The 18,109-nt window shown below is 36.1% G+C and overlaps 1 protein-coding gene and 1 pseudogene across 6 annotated transcripts in view; both read right to left on the bottom strand.

Moving 5' to 3' along the window:
• Positions 1 to 8,788, bottom strand: part of AARE (acylaminoacyl-peptidase-like protein) — a 31,700-nt gene extending 22,912 nt beyond the window's left edge. Inside the window, exons 1-12 of one of the 6 annotated variants that reach the window (XM_088895088.1) lie at positions 8,550 to 8,685; positions 7,381 to 7,501; positions 7,075 to 7,246; positions 6,591 to 6,900; positions 6,194 to 6,415; positions 5,862 to 6,095; positions 5,645 to 5,719; positions 4,466 to 4,604; positions 1,943 to 2,094; positions 1,770 to 1,852; positions 1,351 to 1,478; positions 1,177 to 1,255 (exon numbers count right to left, since the gene is read on the bottom strand). In XM_088895088.1, the coding sequence (XP_088751214.1) occupies positions 1,177 to 1,255; positions 1,351 to 1,478; positions 1,770 to 1,852; positions 1,943 to 2,094; positions 4,466 to 4,604; positions 5,645 to 5,719; positions 5,862 to 6,095; positions 6,194 to 6,415; positions 6,591 to 6,900; positions 7,075 to 7,225 (1,573 nt within the window). In that variant the 5' untranslated portion in view covers positions 7,226 to 7,246; positions 7,381 to 7,501; positions 8,550 to 8,685. Of the gene's footprint in view, positions 1 to 1,176; positions 1,256 to 1,350; positions 1,479 to 1,769; positions 1,853 to 1,942; positions 2,095 to 4,465; positions 4,605 to 5,644; positions 5,720 to 5,861; positions 6,096 to 6,193; positions 6,416 to 6,590; positions 6,901 to 7,074; positions 7,251 to 7,380; positions 7,502 to 8,544 lie in introns of all 6 variants that reach the window. The other 5 variants (XM_010248034.2, XM_088895087.1, XM_010248033.2 and 2 more) reach the window with 5 other exon arrangements.
• Positions 8,789 to 14,653: 5,865 nt separating this feature from the next.
• Positions 14,654 to 16,795, bottom strand: LOC104589647 (pentatricopeptide repeat-containing protein At1g08070, chloroplastic pseudogene; annotated as a pseudogene).
• Between the last annotated feature and the right edge of the window lie 1,314 nt (positions 16,796 to 18,109).

Raw genomic sequence — 18,109 nt, 5'->3', positions numbered from 1 at the left:
TATGTTGATTTTCTATACTTTAATATGAAATGTATACTTTTCTTATGAAAACCATGAATAATTATTAAAGAAATATGGTTATGGTACCTAGGGAACTACCCTAAGATCTATTTTTTAACATAAAAAAATTCATCACCTAGGCGACTAGGTGACTAGGTGCCCCCCAGTCGCCTAGCCTCGCCTGGGCGCCTTGAAAACTATGGAGAAAAGGCGGGCAAGATACCAACAATGTCTTTGCACGGAGAGGAACGAGAAGCCCTTGGGTTGATACCAGCATCCCATCCATTTGCTGCCAACCCATGTATGCTTTCTATCACTCTATGCCACAAGCTTTCCTGCTCCTTGGGAAACCTCCACAACCACTTACCTAAGAGTGCTATGTTTCTTAGACGGATATTTCCAATCCCTAAACCCCCTTTGTCTTTTGTCCTAGAGACCATTTCCCACTTCACTAGGTGATCCTTTTTTGACTCCCCAGGTTCCCAGAGGAAATCTCTCATTACTTTTTCCAAATGATTTGCCACCTTGACAGGCACTTCGAAGGTAGACAGGAAGTACACTGGAAAATTTGCTAAAGTTGACTTAATTAAAGTGATTCTACCTCCGAAAGAGATGTAATTCCTCTTCCACCCTGCTAGCCTCTATGAATCTTTCCAAGACTAGGTACCAGAAACTTTTTGACTTTGGATTTCCCCCCAGGGGTAAACCCAAGTATTTTATAGGCCAATCACTCCACTCACAACCTAACAACCTAGCCAAGGAAGACACCTCCTCATCTGATCTATTAACCCCAGCCACACAACTTTTATTCCAATTCACTCTCAAATTAGAGACTTTTTCAAAACCTTCTACCAACAATTTCAGATTGATCATCTCCTCAGGCTCTCCCTCACAAAAGAGAATTATATCATCTGCAAACTGTAAATGTGTAACCACTACTTCTTGCCTCCCTACTCTCCACCCATGAAAAATATTTCTGGAGTCATTTTTGGAGTCATCTCTGGAGATCATAACACTCAAAACATCCACTATTAAATTCCATTGTAGCTCTGTGGTACCACTTTTCACACCCTGAATTCTAGTGGGGTTGGATCCCCTCTTTATTGGCCCCAATAAATATTGCACAAGCAATCAATGGTTTAACATGAAAACTTAAAATGAAAGATAAGACATTACCTCTAGTAAGGTCATCAGAAGCACCCCTAACTGGTATCTTCAGTATTTTGAATTGAAGGGAAGGCATCAATGATCTAACCTGCAGAACACAATAAGGGTCAAGGGAATGATCCATACAATTATAACCATAAGATTAATTTAAATGCAAAAATATCCTATAATTGAAAGGTCAACCTTTTCAGAATATTGGGATAGAGGGCTTGAAACATCCATCCAATTCCATGAAACACTTGAAATTCCTTCTTTCTTCTCAATGAGACATCCATACTTGATTTGAGGGAGATGTATGAGACTGCTAGATACTTCAAAAAGAAAAATGCAAAAACAAAATCACTTTTTATTTCTTTTAACCTAAAAACAAATTGGTAAGTAAACCGAAGACTTCATTGATTAAGAAGAAAAATCATGTATAAGTGTTGTACATCCCAAGTTATGGGTTAACAAAAAATTATTTAATGACTAATTGATTGAAAGGATCATGGAATAGATCAGCAATCAATATTTTTTAAATCAGTAATAACAGATTTTATTACTTTTGTAAAAAAGAATCAAGTTAATTACGAAGTTTAAGTGCCTTGCACCCATTTTATTACCAGCAATAATGTTGTCCCCATCCAGGGTAAGAACATTCCAGGAAGAACATGAGTCAGCAGGGCTGATTCGTGATACTTTTCCACTACAAGGAAAGAAGCATATATCCACACATCAATTACATGGAGATGATTAACAAGTTTCTGGTATCAACACCATAGATGATATTAATTACCTCAACACATCTACAGACAATATTACTCGAATGCTTCCCCAAACGGAAGACAAAATCATAGTGCATCCATCAGAAAGCCAAGGTTTATTGAGGAGACTTGAACAATAAAGCCCAGGGAAGGCACCATCCTCAGCACACATCACAACAGGAACCTACACAAAATACCAACAAAAGACATGTAATTACAGAAGACAGCTAAGATGTCCATGACATTTACTAAATCAGTAAACTCATCGTTTAATTGTTAATACTTGTCACCTAATATAATTATATAACCACTGAAGAGATACAAATTATGTGATATCAACTTTTGCTTTCTGTTAGACCCTTTTGGGTGGGGGTGTGAAGTATGGCAGAACAACATGTTTCAAGATAATATGCTAGATATCATATATTGACCACAAGCAATATTTCTTCTCCAAAAGTCTTCAAAAAGTGGTTTCAAGTTCAGCATTGACAGATAATTATGTAAATGTTTTATCCAATGTTTTAAAACGCCGAGGTGTGACGCAATGCATTCCACTACCTAGAGGTGTGAGGCGTAGTTCAAAACATACGAGGCATAAGCCTCCTTAAGAGGAGGGGGATGAGGAGGAAGAAAAATCTCATTTTTCTTTATTTTTAATAAAAATCTTTTATATTAAGAAAAATGAAGATGCACAGCACTAGTTGAAAGGGGGCTGGGAGCTTCGCCCCCCAGCCAAGGGAAGCCCCTGGCCCACTTTCTTTCCCCTTATCTTCCCTTCCCTTCCCTTTCCTTTCCTTTTCTTTCTTCTCCTCTTTTTTTCTCTTCTCTTTCTTTCTTTTTCTTCCCCTTCCCTTTCTATTCCTTTCCCTTCCTTTCCTTTTTTTTTTCTTTTTTTCTTTCTTTTTTTTCAGTCTTTTTACATGAGGTGTGCATGAAGTGTATGCCTCTAGCAAGCCTCATGAAAAAAAAAACGTATAAGGCATACGCCTCTTGCACCTGAGGTGTTCGCCTCAGAGGTGTCAGCACCTCTGGCATACGCCTTAAGGCGTTTTGGGCAAACCTCGCCTGGAGGCACGCCTCCAAGTGTACGCTTCCCACGCCTTTTAAAACACTGGTTTTATCTGTTCTTTTTTTTTCCAATGAGGCTAAGAAATGTTCTATTCCATTTTGGAGGCCTTATGCGTTTGTCACCAGCAAAATGCCTTTAACCAATAGAAGTTTCAAGGGAGAGGCCACAAGGATATAGTTATAGGACTTACCTAAGCTAAGGCTTGAACTAGGAAATTATGCATTTATTTTGTAGTAAAAAACTCCCTACAACATGCACAATTTAACATAATTTACAGTGAAAGTACAAGACATTTACTAAACTATGTAACAGAGGATGGTTAAATGTCCATGACATTTACTAAATCAGTGCATTCATCAATTAATACTTGTCACCCGGTGTAATTATATAACCAAGGGGTCATCATTACTTGATGTAGTGGTAAAATCTCAGTTTGACAAGCGTGAGAACATGGATTCAGGTCTGAGAGCATCCACTTTGTGAAAAAGAGAAAAAAAAAAAAAAAAAGGTAAAGATTAGGTCCTATCCAGTCTACCTCTCCCAAGGCCCCAAATAGCCAGGACCAACATTGGGTAATAGCCTTTTATATTAAGCGTTAAATATTGATACAATATTCCTCTAGTATTAAGTATTAACGATGAAACAAAGGCATAAGACAGATAATAGCATTTAAAATACACCATATAAAATTCAAAAGCAGAAGTATATACATAACATAAACATCTACCTCTTTGTAGGCTTGGGTGGTCTAGCCCCTATCTTTGATTATACCTTCCTTATTTTATCAGTAACACATTAGCTATTAACATCAGTATAAAAGAATGATATACAGCTATTGTGCATCACACACCCCAATTAAGTAATTAGCCTTGGCCAACCACCATTACTGCTTTTCATTTACAAGTTTCCCCCTTGGGGAATTAAACCCCAATAAATCCAACTTCTGTTTCAATGATATTCTTCATTGCCAATCTGACTTTTGATTGGTAACTGTAATTTAATTGGTAGAAAAACTATTATGTTCATTGTAAGGAGGCGGAGTATGCTTAAACGTTCTAAAGTTAACAGACTACACATAGCTGCCTTTCCCTTTACAATCTATTATCCACTTCCTCTTTCCCAATACAGGTGTGGTCTATTGACCCCTTGCCTAGCCAAATCATTGCCAATCTGACTTTTGATTGGTAACTGTAATTTAATTGGTAGAAAAACTATTATGTTCATTGTAAGGAGGCGGAGTATGCTTAAACGTTCTAAAGTTAACAGACTACACATAGCTGCCTTTCCCTTTACAATCTATTATCCACTTCCTCTTTCCCAATACAGGTGTGGTCTATTGACCCCTTGCCTAGCCAAATCATCAGCCAAGCTGTTTGCTGACCTTAAGAAACCAAATTTTACATACAAAGATTATATTTACTGGATTCTTTCTGATTAATCCTTTAGAAAACAAACTTAACAGATAAAAAGAAAATGGGTTTATTACCAAATCAACAATATTTGAAGATGGGCATGGCTTTCCATCGATGGACCAATCAATTCTATGCAGCGACTCTGTTGCACAATGTACTCCAGTATCCACAGCACTTTTTGCAGATAAAAACACTAGGAATTTTCCATCTAGACTGTCAAAATAAAACTATTTTCAGCCAGTCAGCAGTTCCAGGGAAGCTATACACTTCTTTCATCGACAATGTACTTATTCAATGGCTCCAATTAAGCAATATTCATTTTCTTCATTTATCAGAGAAATTGTGCAGTAGCATCAGTCCATGGTTCAAGCATGGAACAGGTGTACAGTGAGAAAATATGTTATGGGCAACATAAGAGTCCTTAATTTTGGATGTCTTTTTACAAGTGAAACAAGATGCAACATGGCACTATCTTTTGTATACCAACATTCAGCAGTTATGTAAGATCCAAGAAGGTCAGCAAACCAAGAATATGAAAACTGCTTAGAAATTAAAAATTAAATGAATACGAGTTCAATGGGTTTTCAGATTCATTGTTAGAGAGATTGATTCTTTAGGAGGGTTGGTCCGGAGAAGTGCTAATGAAGCCACTGAAATATCAGCCAAATCAGGAGTTTCATGTCCTAAGTTACTTACTGGTTGTTTGGGACCAGGGTCATTGTTGTAATTAATTTAATCCATTGTTTGATTATTACTGATCAGCTTAAGGCTGTTTGTAGTTTGTCTGATCATCGTAATCAGCAATCCTTTCTTCATGATGAATGAAACACAGCAATGTTAATTATCAAAAAATAAATAAATAAATACACTGGTCTTCAAACTTCCATTACTTGCTTATGATGCTTTTTATTAACCAAACTCCTATTCCTCAAACTAAATCCATTGAAGTGTGAGGCACTAAATAACCATCAACTAGAGATCCTTTGTCTCAATCAGAAAAGCAGAAATAAATATTTAAACAGAAAGATACTTCAATGTCCTTTGTGGAAAGATATGACAATATATAGAATTAGCATTTCATCTCAAGTTTAATGCTCCAAATGAACTCATTTTGCTTCTGATATCTCAGGAATTTAGCTATAGATATTTGAACAAAAACCTCTAGTCAAGCTTCAGTGGTCATATTAAGAAAAATAAATATGGACTTGCTTAACCCAATCACTGAATCCAAGCATGAAAATAGTAAGAAATACCTGAACACTGGGAAGAAAGCACTACTTATGCCTTGAGTTAGATTAACAAGAGCAAAATCTTCAGCTGCATTATTTCTGAAGCATAAGAAAAAATCTACAGTTATTGAAAAGGAAAGCTTGCAGAAAATTTTAGGCTCTAATATAACATACAGAAAAGGCAAAAAAACATATCAGAAACCATGAACGTTTTGTTCCAACTTCCAAGCTGATAACCCACTTGAGAGACAATTCAGCTTCTGGTTCATGAACTGGAGCTCGGATTGTATACAAGGCACACGGCCTATTGTAACAGTATTTTATACCAAGCTTTCTCGCGACTTTCTGAGGACCAGTCTCTGATGACCACCCAACAAAAACCAAATATTGATGTGAACCCTGGGTTGATGGTGCCCATACAACTTGTCCAACACTCAAAGACTTTTCAATTCCTTCAACAGCACGTACGTCGCCACTGCAAATGCAGAGAAATTGAGTTCTTAAATTCCAAAGCAGCAATTTACACGTTTCATTTTTACCATAGAGAGACAACAGGAACCACAGAAAACCAACCTATAAATATCAATGACAAAGAGTGCAGGCTGCCTTTTCCCTGAATAGGTTTCCCCCCAGGTCTCCTCCCAGTCTCCTTGACCTTTCCAGCTCCCACAATCCTTATCAACAGAACCCTCCTTCTTGTAACCAGAACCATCAAATACAGGCTTAGACTGAGATGGCTCCTCAGCAACATAAGCGACGCGAGTTTCATTAGAGTTCCAAGAAATTCCCTCAAACCTGTGACATAGCAAGATCATTAAAATGATTAAGTCCTTGCAAGAATTGTAGTGGCAATAAGGAAAAAAATGGACTCCATGGATAAACAAAAAGAAGGATACAGAGAAAGAACTTTGCTTTTTAGTACAAAACAAGGCCACCTATCAAGTTAATTAATTTCCTACTTTGTAGTTACCATCCATCTGTATACACTGAACCATGAATAGATTGAGGGATGTGTATTTCCTTTTGCAATTGAGAGGAACTCCAGATTTCAAACTGTGTTGGCAATCCATTTTCCTGATTCTTAACAAGAAGAAGCTTTGAACCTGATGGTGATGGCACAATTACAGACACACCTGCCATCTCGACGGGAAATGTAGCCCATTGGAAGCTTACAGAATGGTTACTTTCTTCTGAAATATGAGCTGACAGAATATATTTCCTCTTTTTGTTTGCCAACAGATTTGCTTGGCTAATTGAAACCATTGCTTGGGAGACATTTCCTGCAGCAAATAAGAAAAGGAAAAGTGTGTTTATAAACAGAGTTCCCATATCCAATAAAATAGTCAGGCTGAAATAGGAAAAGAAAATATAAGAAATTATTAACAACTTCTGACCATCGTCTTCTACAGAACAAAGAATTATTACTATAAAATGGCAAAACAAACATATATTACCTTTGTCGGACTTGAAAGTCCATGCTTTATCAATACTAGGGATATTAATGAACTCTAGAAGTAACTTAGACTGGGATGCATATTCTTCTTCAACTGTTGCATCTGAGACTGCCAGTGCTTCCTTTTGAGCCATGGTTCGTGATACATCCATATTGAGCAATCTTAATAATTTCTTACTGCAAAAGTACAAATTCAGCAGGAAAAGAAAGGTCAGTAAATAGAATGTTACTGGAAGCTTTAACTAGTGGGCAAGATTAAAATATCTAGGGAATGTTTCTTAGCATGATGAACTTTGAGAAGAGAAACTTTCCATCTAAAACCTGAGATAGCGCTCAGTAATCAATCATGTGCATGAACTGAATGTTAATTATAAATAGTCTTCAATCGTCTTGACTCTTGAGAAACCTAGATATGTTGTCCACTTGTCCTACAACATGCATGTTACAGGTTAAATATTTAACCTGTTTGAATAGTACAAAAAGAACTTCAAATAAAAGAAAGGGATGAAATTAGTTAAATTAGGAATGAACATTGGAAGATATGAAGAAGAAAAGATATTGCATCTAGTAGCCTGAAGAAAACTTGGATTCAAAACTCTAAACAAAATAAATACTATATAGGGTATTCATATGTGAAATAAAAATAAAAAGAAGCTGGAATTGGCATATGACAGAGATTACTTTTAGGAAAAGGAGGTAAGAAAACATGGAGAAAATTCCAATACAGAGGCATTGTCTAAGAAGTAAAGGCTCCTAGGTAGTAGGGTTGTGGATTTGTGCAATATAAGATAGATATGTAATGTAAAAGGAATAGCATTCTGTGCGATACTTAGGACTCCAACATGAGCTCATATTGCATTCATAAGGAAGCAAACTAAATTTATTACGATGCCAATGATGGAGAATACCAGCATCAACCTCTCTTCCAGCAATACTTCTACTGTTCTACAGCATTACTCCATTTCAATTGTATATTTTGCGTCTTTTAAGTGCATTTCCATCTTAGTGATAAAGAATTAGATGGCCAATAATCTTTTACGCTCGATCTGGTAAAGAAAAGGTATACTTTTTAGCTTTCAATGTTTAAGTAAAGCTCCTAATAACTAGCTGATGAATCATGTTCATACTGATTATATTCTTCTCATGTATTGGTTCCAACTCTCTCACTAAAAACCCATAAGGAGAAGAAGAAAGAAAGAGAAATATATCAGAAACCCGTAAGTCATCACAACAATTACATAGTTTATTCATTAAAAACCACCAGTAACCTTGACTTCAAGATCCAGATAAGACCAAAATCCGAAAGAAAGAAAGAAAAAAATCAAAATCCAAGTAAGAGCAGATAAAAAAATGCGACCCATTAATTAGTTCATCTGTAGAAACAAGTAATCATCCCAGCATCTGAAAACTCTACGAAGAGAAAGAGATAGATTTGGTGCCATTCTGTTTGTTTTCGAAGAGAGAGAGAGACCTTACGTTGAACGAAAGAAGGGTCTAGCTCTCAAAGTCACAGGCGTCGATCGAGGGGAGTATATGGAATAAGGAAATCGGGGGCGGAGCCAGCAAGCACACCAATCAGAAGCGGTGTTACAGAGTTTCGTCATCCCCGGACTGAATTTTAAGCACACTCCCCGCCCCCACCCACAATGGATCTCTAAACTGCGCACATCGAGTGATACGCACCCCTCGATTTTGGATGAGAAATTGAGAATCAACGAATCATTCGTGTTGAATGTAGATTAGGTGCATTTTACCGTTGAAACGCCAAACTTACCTAAGTCGCGAAATAAAAGATCTGTTTGGCTTTAAAGGGACAAAAAGGCATTATTTCCCCCTCCAAATCCGCACTGGTGATTCTTGAAACCGGATCATTTTGCAAAGATTCGTGACACGCATCATCCTCTTTGCCAATGCCATTTCCAATTTCCCACAGCAAGGTTATCCGAATCCGGATTTGCTCCTCACATCACTTGCAGGTTGCAGCCGCACGTCTCCTGTATTTTATTTTGTCATTTCCCTCAAGCATTCAGTGAGGAGCAAACGAGCCAAGAGTTGGAATCTCCTCCCAACAGAAATTATTTCAACACGATTCTAAGATAATTTATGTTCACATATTTCATCATAAGACCAAGGTTCAAAGTATCGGAAACTTTAAGTGTATGGGAAAGGCAATTTTAAAAGACGTATCGATATATGTTTTGGATACGCATGTGTATCAAAAAAAAACTAAGATATGCTTGAAAATATTATAAATACTTTAACAAATCATAAAAATACATCAATAACACTAAATAAAAGACCACAATGAGGTGTATATACATTAAATTAATATATTTTAATGATTTTATGAAGAAATATATTGTACTTAATTATAATTTCATTAAACATATGCTTAACTATAATTTATAAATTATAATTGTTTTATGGGATGGGAAAAACCCAACTCTCTTATCCAACCATAAAACATGCATTGGCACGACTTCCAAGTGAAAATATAATAATAATTATTTATTATTTATTTCCAAAAATTATAATAAATAAATAAACATTATATAATATATTCAAAAAATAGTTATTAAAGAAGAAATTTCAATTGCTTTGTGGATATGATAGATCATCCATAGAATTATAATATATTCAATCATTGTGATCAAATGATAAAATATAATTAATTATTTATTTATTTATTAATTTTAAAAATATAAAAATATTAAAAAATAATTATTAAATAAGAAATTTCAATTGGTCTGTGGATATGATAGATCATCAACAGAATTATAATATATTCAATTTTTGTAATCACATGATAAAATATAGTTAATTATTATTTTTCAATTCTAAAAATATAAAAAATTAAAAAAAAAACTAAAGAAGAAATTTCAATTGCTCTATGGATATGATAGATAAATCCATATATCTAAAACATATTTAGTCTTTATAGGCAGAGAAAATTTATATTTTCAAATTTTTTTATTAATTTATATTTTCCCCAAATATCTTTATGAAATTTCCATAAATTTATTAATAATACAAAAAAATATGATTTTGAATGTAAGAAATGTAGATCAACATAAATTTAAACATTCAAGAAAAAAAAGAAATCACAAGATATTATAAAAAAAAATTGAAAAACCTACCTATTTTTGCCATATTTTTTTTTAAATTTGAAAAAAATAAAAAGAATTAACGATTCACACTTGTTTCTTGCAAATCTAGCACTCTAGGAATGAAGTTTGGAGTTTTAGAGTCATTTGGAGGTGAAATAAGGCTTATTTCAGGGAAAAGAAGCTTGTTTTCCCCTTTTTTTTCAGTTTTTGGCCGTATCTTTTTCGTCGATACGCTCCGATACACCCCCGATACGCCTCGATACGGGTCCGATACACATGAAAAAAAAAAAGACAATACGTCCGATTTCCATGCGTATCTTGTATCTATTTTTCAAAGATAGATACGACTAAGACTAAGACTAAGACCCATCATGATGTGTGAACACAGAACACGTTGGAACATTTGTTTTTGTTGAGAGAATATCCTGAGCCAAGGTTCAAAATATCGCATTGTGTCGATGCATATTGTATGATATGTATTGGTATACATAAAAACTATGGCGGGGTTTTTTATGTTTAAAAATTGGAATCTCCCCTATTCCTAACATGTCTATTGCGAAAAAAAAAAAAACTTGCGTTTTTGGAAGAAAGCATATATTGCAATGCACTCGTATTTTTGAGAAAAAATATATACTTTGCAATGCTAGCATCAACAGGGATGAGATCAAAGAATCGTAAACCTCATAATTAGAGAAAAATTATATACTTGGCAAGACAAGAATAGCCCTAAGGCTATGTTTGGTTTAAAGGAAAAAGTAAGGAAAATAAAGAAAATGTAGGGAAACCTATACAAGATTTGTGAAGGTTTTCTTAACTTTCCTTTCCTTTCCCTACTTTTTCCTTCAAACCAAACATAGCTTTAAGTATTCATTTTCGACATTACTACTTGAGTAAAAGGAGCTAAGACATGGTGGAGAGGAAAGGAAAATAAATGGATTAAAGTAATGGCCATCTGAACATGAAAGGCCAAAGTGTCATTTTAAAGTTCAAGTACTGAATTGTCACATTCCAAAATTCGGGGACCAAAGTGGCACTTGGCCCAGAATACAAGATACTAATCAAGAATTTTCCCTATAGTAAAAGACAAGTGGAAAGACATTTATTCTACATGGAACAAGAAAAGTTAAGATGCCCTTTACCCTGTTTTATATACTTTTTCTGAGTGCACCTAAAAAGTTGGGATTTGGGTAGTGACATTCACTTGAATGTACAAACAAGCTACTCCCTCAGGACCCTCACCAAACTACAGCAATAGCTGGAATCTCTTTTTTTGTTAATACTGTTGAATCATCATTCTTGTCTTATCCTAACTTATATATGGAGTGAGCACCAATTTGTTCTATTTGAAGTCGTATTTATTGTTTAATCCTGTGTTGAATGATATATCAAAACTCATATTTGTATTAACACAGATCGTCTGGTTGAAGTGTTCGAAATAGGAAACTCGCCACCAAAATCTTCTGCTACAATCTTGGAGCTCCAAAAGATTTCCCATGTCAGATCAAGATGCCAAGCTGATTAGGAAAGTGTGGAAACTTCAAATCCCCCTAGATTTTATTGGATTTTAATCTCATTAGAGATTAAATTCAATGAGGTTTGATTGGTCAATTACATAACAAAACACATTTGCACACATGTTTTGAAAAAATAGTTTTTCTCTTACTAAAACCAGTTTTAACTTATCCCACATTGGAAAATTACAAGTTTTGTTTTGAGTTTTTTAATAGGAACTGATTTATACTCTTTAGAAATAGAAAATAAGAATATGAAGTTTTTGGTTCGATGCTGATTGTTGATGTTATCAACGGCCACGATTCAATCGGATGTGATTAAGAGGCACAATTCAAAATTAGTTATTAAATATTAACTACCTTTTAAATAGTCACAATGTTTGAAATTAGTTATCATCGGATTTGAGGTGCGTCTGAAGACACAATGTTTTAAATAGTCACTAAAACCAGTCACAATGGGGTTTCTTCACCCTTTTTTTGGTTCCTTTTGAAATGTCTTGCTGCATTATCAAATCTCTTTAAGTCATCCATCTCTTTAGTGCTAGCATTGATCCTTTCCAATTCCAAAATCACATTTTTCTCAAAAATTTTAAATTCGATCCTTTCGGTACTTTCTTCTGCAACAGCCCCCCATCACTCCGAGATAAGAATTTGTAGAATGAGCTTCTTTATTGGATTACTGTGGCTTTCTGCTATATTTGGTGTGTAAGAAATATGAGGCTTTTCCAGAGGGTGAGAATCCGTATCTTGGGTCTTAAGCAGGATTAGATGGATCCTCTCTAACATTAAGATTACTGCCATGACCGAAAATCTAGAGTTGTCTTTCTGATGAGCAAAGAAATTATGTAATTACCCCAAAACGAGTAGCTCTCATTCTATTAGTATCCATTCTAATCGTTTTCTTGCCGCTGTGGGTCTTCTTTTATGGTAGTAGAGGGAGACATAAAAGCTGAGCTCAGGGCTATTTTGGGGGCCATCAGATTTGCTAAAGACAAAGATTGGAACTGAGTGGTTATAGAATCTGATTCGGCCTTGGCTATTAATGTTCTCTCTAAGAATCTTTCTTTGGTGCCTTGGACTTGTCTACACATTTTGGACAACATCAATTTCTTATGCAGACTACTTACTGTTCGTTTTGTATGTATCAATAGAGATGCTAACAAGGCAACTCATACAATAACCAAAATATGGAACACTTAATTAAGTGGGGAGTTTGTGTGGTCCTCCCCTCCAATGTGGCTAATATCTTTTGTTTCCCTTGACTGTTCTGTGTTCAATTAATGCATGTTTGTTCACAAAAAAAGAAGCAAACAACTATTGCTTTGGAAGTGAGGGGGGAGTGTGGGATTTTTAGTGTTGAACATAATTTAGAGCATTCTAGTCATCTTTCTTGAGACTAAAGACATTTATATCAAAGAGACTAATAAAACTCAACTATAGGTTAATGCATGTGTGCATGCCAAATCCATCATTTCCATAACAATAACACGGCTCACATGATGCACCATTCAACCAATCTCATATTTGATCCAATGTAATTGGGATCACTCAATAGACAATATGTTTAGCAGTTGAGATGACCTACGTCAGAAAATGCAACTCCAGACATGTGAATGAGAGGGACAGTCTGAATTGTGATTACTAGAATCCAATATTAGAAAGAAATTAACTTCTTTAATGAAAAAACAACTGGTGAGATAAATTCTGCCAAAAGAACAAAGTAACAAATGCTCAAGCAATTCAATTAAGTTATACGTAGGCTGTAATTCTGTCTCTAGATAATGTATGCTGTTAACAATCCTTAAGGCTCAATTTGTGTAAATGCATGGGAATGCAAATCGATTAAGTGTAAATTCTGGTTTACTTTTGTTTCATATTTGACTGTCTTATTTGTTTGTGAGAAGTAAAATAGTAAGCAAAATGATGTGGTTTTCACCTTGTAGGGGTGGATTCGAGCCAAGCCGAATACTTGGCTATTCGAGTTCGGTTCGCTAAAATTGTGTTAGGTTCAAGCTCAATTCAAGGTAGAGATTTGAGCTCGAGCTCGGCTCGATTCAAAGCTCGCAAGTTCGAGCTCGATTGCAAGTCAAGTTTTTTCTAAAAAATAAAAAATATAAATATAAAAATATTTTTTATTTTACATACAAAAATTAAGAATTATAAAAATTATTTATTATTATACATATAAAAATGTTTTTATTTCATAAAAATAATAATTATAAAAAATATTTACTATTACACATAAAAATAAAAAATATTTATTATATATATTTATATGTAATAAATATATATTTTTTTTATTTTTATATTTATACATATAAAAAATTAAAATATATTTATATGTAATACAAAATATTTATTTATTATACTAGGCTCGATTAGGTTTGCGAGCCTCATAAGCCGAGCTTTATTGGGCTCGAGCTCGGCTCGATTAGAAAACAAGCCAATATATCAAACTCGAGCTCAACTCGAATAGCTCATAAAAAGCTCAGCTCGTGGCCACCCTTACCACCTTGTATGAAAGAGAATGGAGGTAGGAGGGTAACAATCCTTAATTTGTGTAAATACATGGGAATGCAAATTCTGGTTTACTTTTGCTTCACATTAGACTTTGTCTTATTTGTTTGTGAGAAGTAAAAAATAGTAAGCAAAATGATGTGGTTTCCACCTTGTATGAAAGAGAATGGAGGTAGGAGGGTTATTTGCTTGAGAGTGAGGTAAAAAAGCAAGATGATGTAGTCTCTACTTCATATGAGAGAATTGATGTGGGAAGGTGGTGCAGATTTTTCAACTTTTGGGATGCAAAATTTGCACTGGCAATGAGTGCAGATGAGAAAAGCACAAATTCTGTATCAGGTTGGAGTGCAAATAGTTACAAACAAACAGATGCAAAACTGAACTGGGTACAAAATTTGTACCTGGTTCAGATTTGCACTGCAAACAAATGGAGCCTAAATTACATTTACCAAAAATCACCACATGAACATTGTCCCTGTCTGAAGTGATGGAAACGACTCCGATCCCTAACTACAATTTCTCTGTTCCAAATTTTTGCAATCAACTTGATTGCAGAGTGGCAATCCCTGCAAACCCGCAAGTTTTTGAGAATATGAATTGGAATATTTTTTCCTAATTTGAGGATGCCAAAAGCAATAGCCATCTTCTCACTGTGATTGAACAGTATATTTTCTTTCTCCTCCTCATCAATATCCAATGAAACCTGAGAAATTCTAGGCACATGACCTGCCAACTTCAACCTAGTTGCCATGGCACTCATCATGGTTTGTATCTCATCAAACTGAGGATGTGATCTATCACCAGCAATAAATTCATGAACAATCCCCTCAATTACAATAGTACTACAACCAGCCAATTTTCTGATACCGCAACCCTCCATCATGCCCCGCAACTCAACAGCACTGGACCACCTTCCAGTGCTATTATATATGTTGTATAATAATATGTAAATAGCATCCTTCTGAGGCTCCAACACAAGAAGATTTTTTGCTGCCTTCTCTGCCAATTCTACATCATTATAAACTCTACAAGAACCTAATAGAGACCCCCAGATAACAGCATTTGGTTCCACAGGCATGCTTTGGATTAGTCGCTCAGCATCCTTTAGATATCCAGAACGACCAAGAAGATCAACCATACAACCATAATGCTCAATTTGAGGTTCTATATTGAATATAGACACCATCTCGTTGAAATGGAAATAACCCTCTTCAACAAGGCCTGAGTGACTACATGCACTCAAGACAGCAACATATGTGACTCTGTTTGGCCTAATCCCTTCTTCTCTCATTAACAAGAAGTGATCAAGAGCAGATTTCCCATCTCCGTGCAATGCAAGACCTGAAATCATAACTGTCCAAGCTAAGACATCTTTGTTGGGCATTATGTTGAAGACCTGCTTTGCTTCACCTATCAACCCACATTTTGCATACATGTCTACAAGTGCTGTCCCCACAAAAACATCTGGCTCTGCTGAACTTTGCTCGATATAAGCATGCAACATCTTGCCTTGATATAGTGCACCTAAATTTGCACAAGCTGAGAGTAAACTCACAATCATGAAGTTGTCAGGCTTTAAACCCGAATGCCACAGCTCTGAAAACAGTAAGAAGGCGTCCTTGAAGCTACTATTCTGGACATACCCAGTTATCATTGAATTAAATGTTACAAGATCCCGATCACCCATCTGATCAAAAAGGGAACAAGCAACATCCAACTTTCCCAATTTGCAGTACCCATCGATGATGGCATTCCAGGCTACAAGAACCTTACTGCCCATGCTATCAAAAACTTGACGGGCAGCATCCATATCTCCACATTTGGCATACATGTCGATTAAAGCAACTGCTAAATGCCTAGTCATGCCAATCCGTTCTTTGGAGACAAAATGGTGAACCCATTTGCCTAAATCCAATTCCCGTAGATGGGAACAAGCGGAGAGCACTGAAACCATGGCAACGACATCTGGCTTAATGTTAGATGATACCATCTTCTTGAAAAAGCCAACAGCTTCTTCAAATTGATGAATCTGAACGTAACTGGCAATCATGCTAGTCCAGGAAACAACATTTCTTTCAGGCATTTGATCAAACAAACTCCGAGCCTCATCCATGCACCCAATTTTTGCATAACAACCAACCATCATCGTCCATGAAACAACATTTTTCTGGTCCATTCCGTCAAATATTCTTCGGGCTACTTCGATATGCCCGAGCTCGGAGTACATGTGGATTAAAGAGTTCCTAGCAAAGATATCGGAACCGTCAAATAACTTGAGAAAGTTTCCATGGACTGTCTGACCTTCCCGGATCGAAGAGCACTGACTACAAGCCTTAAACAAGAACTGAAAGGTATAAACGTCGGGAGTAACACCTTCGCGACACATTTCACGGTAAAGGGCAACTGATTCTTGGGGAACCTGGTTCCTTGAGCAGGCCCTGATGATGGTATTCCACTGGAAGTTGGAAGGTCTAGGAATTCGACGAAATACAGCAAGAGCATAGGAGAGGTCGACTATATCTGGATCTGCGAGGGATTTCAAGAGGTTGGTAGTAATAGAGGGGTGGACCGCACCGGATATAATCATCTGTGCATGGATTTGGGTGCACTGCTTTAGGGATAGGGAGGTTGGCCATGGAAGAAACCTGGATTTGGACACGGAGAGCATTCAACGGAGAAGAGAATGTCAATTCCAAGAACTGACAGTTAAAGTTAGTTTGCTGTTTTGTCAAAATGTCTATTGCTGGTGGTGGGACTCAAGAAGAGAGGGAGGGAATGCCAATTCCAAGGTCCGATTTTGATCATCCAAGGAAAGATTCTTTTCCGACAGCCACCTTCTTTGTGATTTATTTTGGGTCCGTCACTCCGTTGGTTCACAAGCGGAATTGAATTGAAATCGTTGGAATGGGAATCGGAATGATCTATTCTCAGTCTTTGGTTCAGAATGAGAATTGAAATCAGCTGAAATGAAATTTCATTCTCTCCCCTTAAACCCTCAAATGGGGAAATGCCACTCCACTAGAAATGAAAATGGGATTTTCATTCTATCCAACCAAAACTGATTCCAAACCTCTATTCCTACAAACCAAATGGGCCTTGGTGATTTACCACCGGATGCTAGGATATAGCCAGGGTCCGTTGGTTCACAAGCAGAATTGAATTAAAATCCATTGGAATGAGAATCAGAATGATCTATTCTCAGTCTTTGATTCAGTATGAGAATTAAAATCAGCTGGAATGAAGTTTCATTCCCTCCCCTCAAATCCTTGTGGAATGTCATTCCACGGAATGGAAATGGGATTCCCATTCCACCCAATCAAAACTGATTCCAAACCTCTATTCCTACAAACCAAACGTGCCTTAGTGATTTTCCACCCGGAGATAACTGAATATGTAGAGTACAAATCCTTATATTTTATATTATTTTATATATTTATATTCAAGGTTTAAAGTATCGATACGTATCGACCTATATCAGCTGATATGTCGCATCGAAACCTTCCCGATACACCCCTATAGGGGGTGTTTTGGATCGGCAAGTAGTTCGGGGGGTAGACCGGCCTTAAACCAGCCCCTCTGAACAAGATTCAAAAAACAGAGTACCAATATATCGGCCTACCGGCGTATCGCCCTGTATCGATACTTTGAACCTTGTTTATACCGTACATATTTGCATTTGTACTCTTTCCAAACTGAGCCTTACCAGAATTCTTCTTTGAAAATAACAAGCAATGAAAATTTGCCTATTGTGTTGTCACGATGTACAAAGTAATTAAAACCATATTTTTTTAGGGTGCATGCAACTGCACCTTGAATCCTGCCGAGGCATGCCCCTTGTGCTGCATTTCAAATTTTCAATCTGGGCTATATAAAGCCATACACTTTTCTAACCCCTTTCCAT

Source organism: Nelumbo nucifera, chromosome 1, assembly GCF_055504915.1.
Source record: "Nelumbo nucifera cultivar China Antique chromosome 1, China Antique-T2T, whole genome shotgun sequence".
NCBI classification, from domain to species: domain Eukaryota; kingdom Viridiplantae; phylum Streptophyta; class Magnoliopsida; order Proteales; family Nelumbonaceae; genus Nelumbo; species Nelumbo nucifera.
The sequence above is the reverse complement of the archived record's forward strand: the minus strand, read 5'-3'. Positions and strand labels throughout refer to the sequence as shown.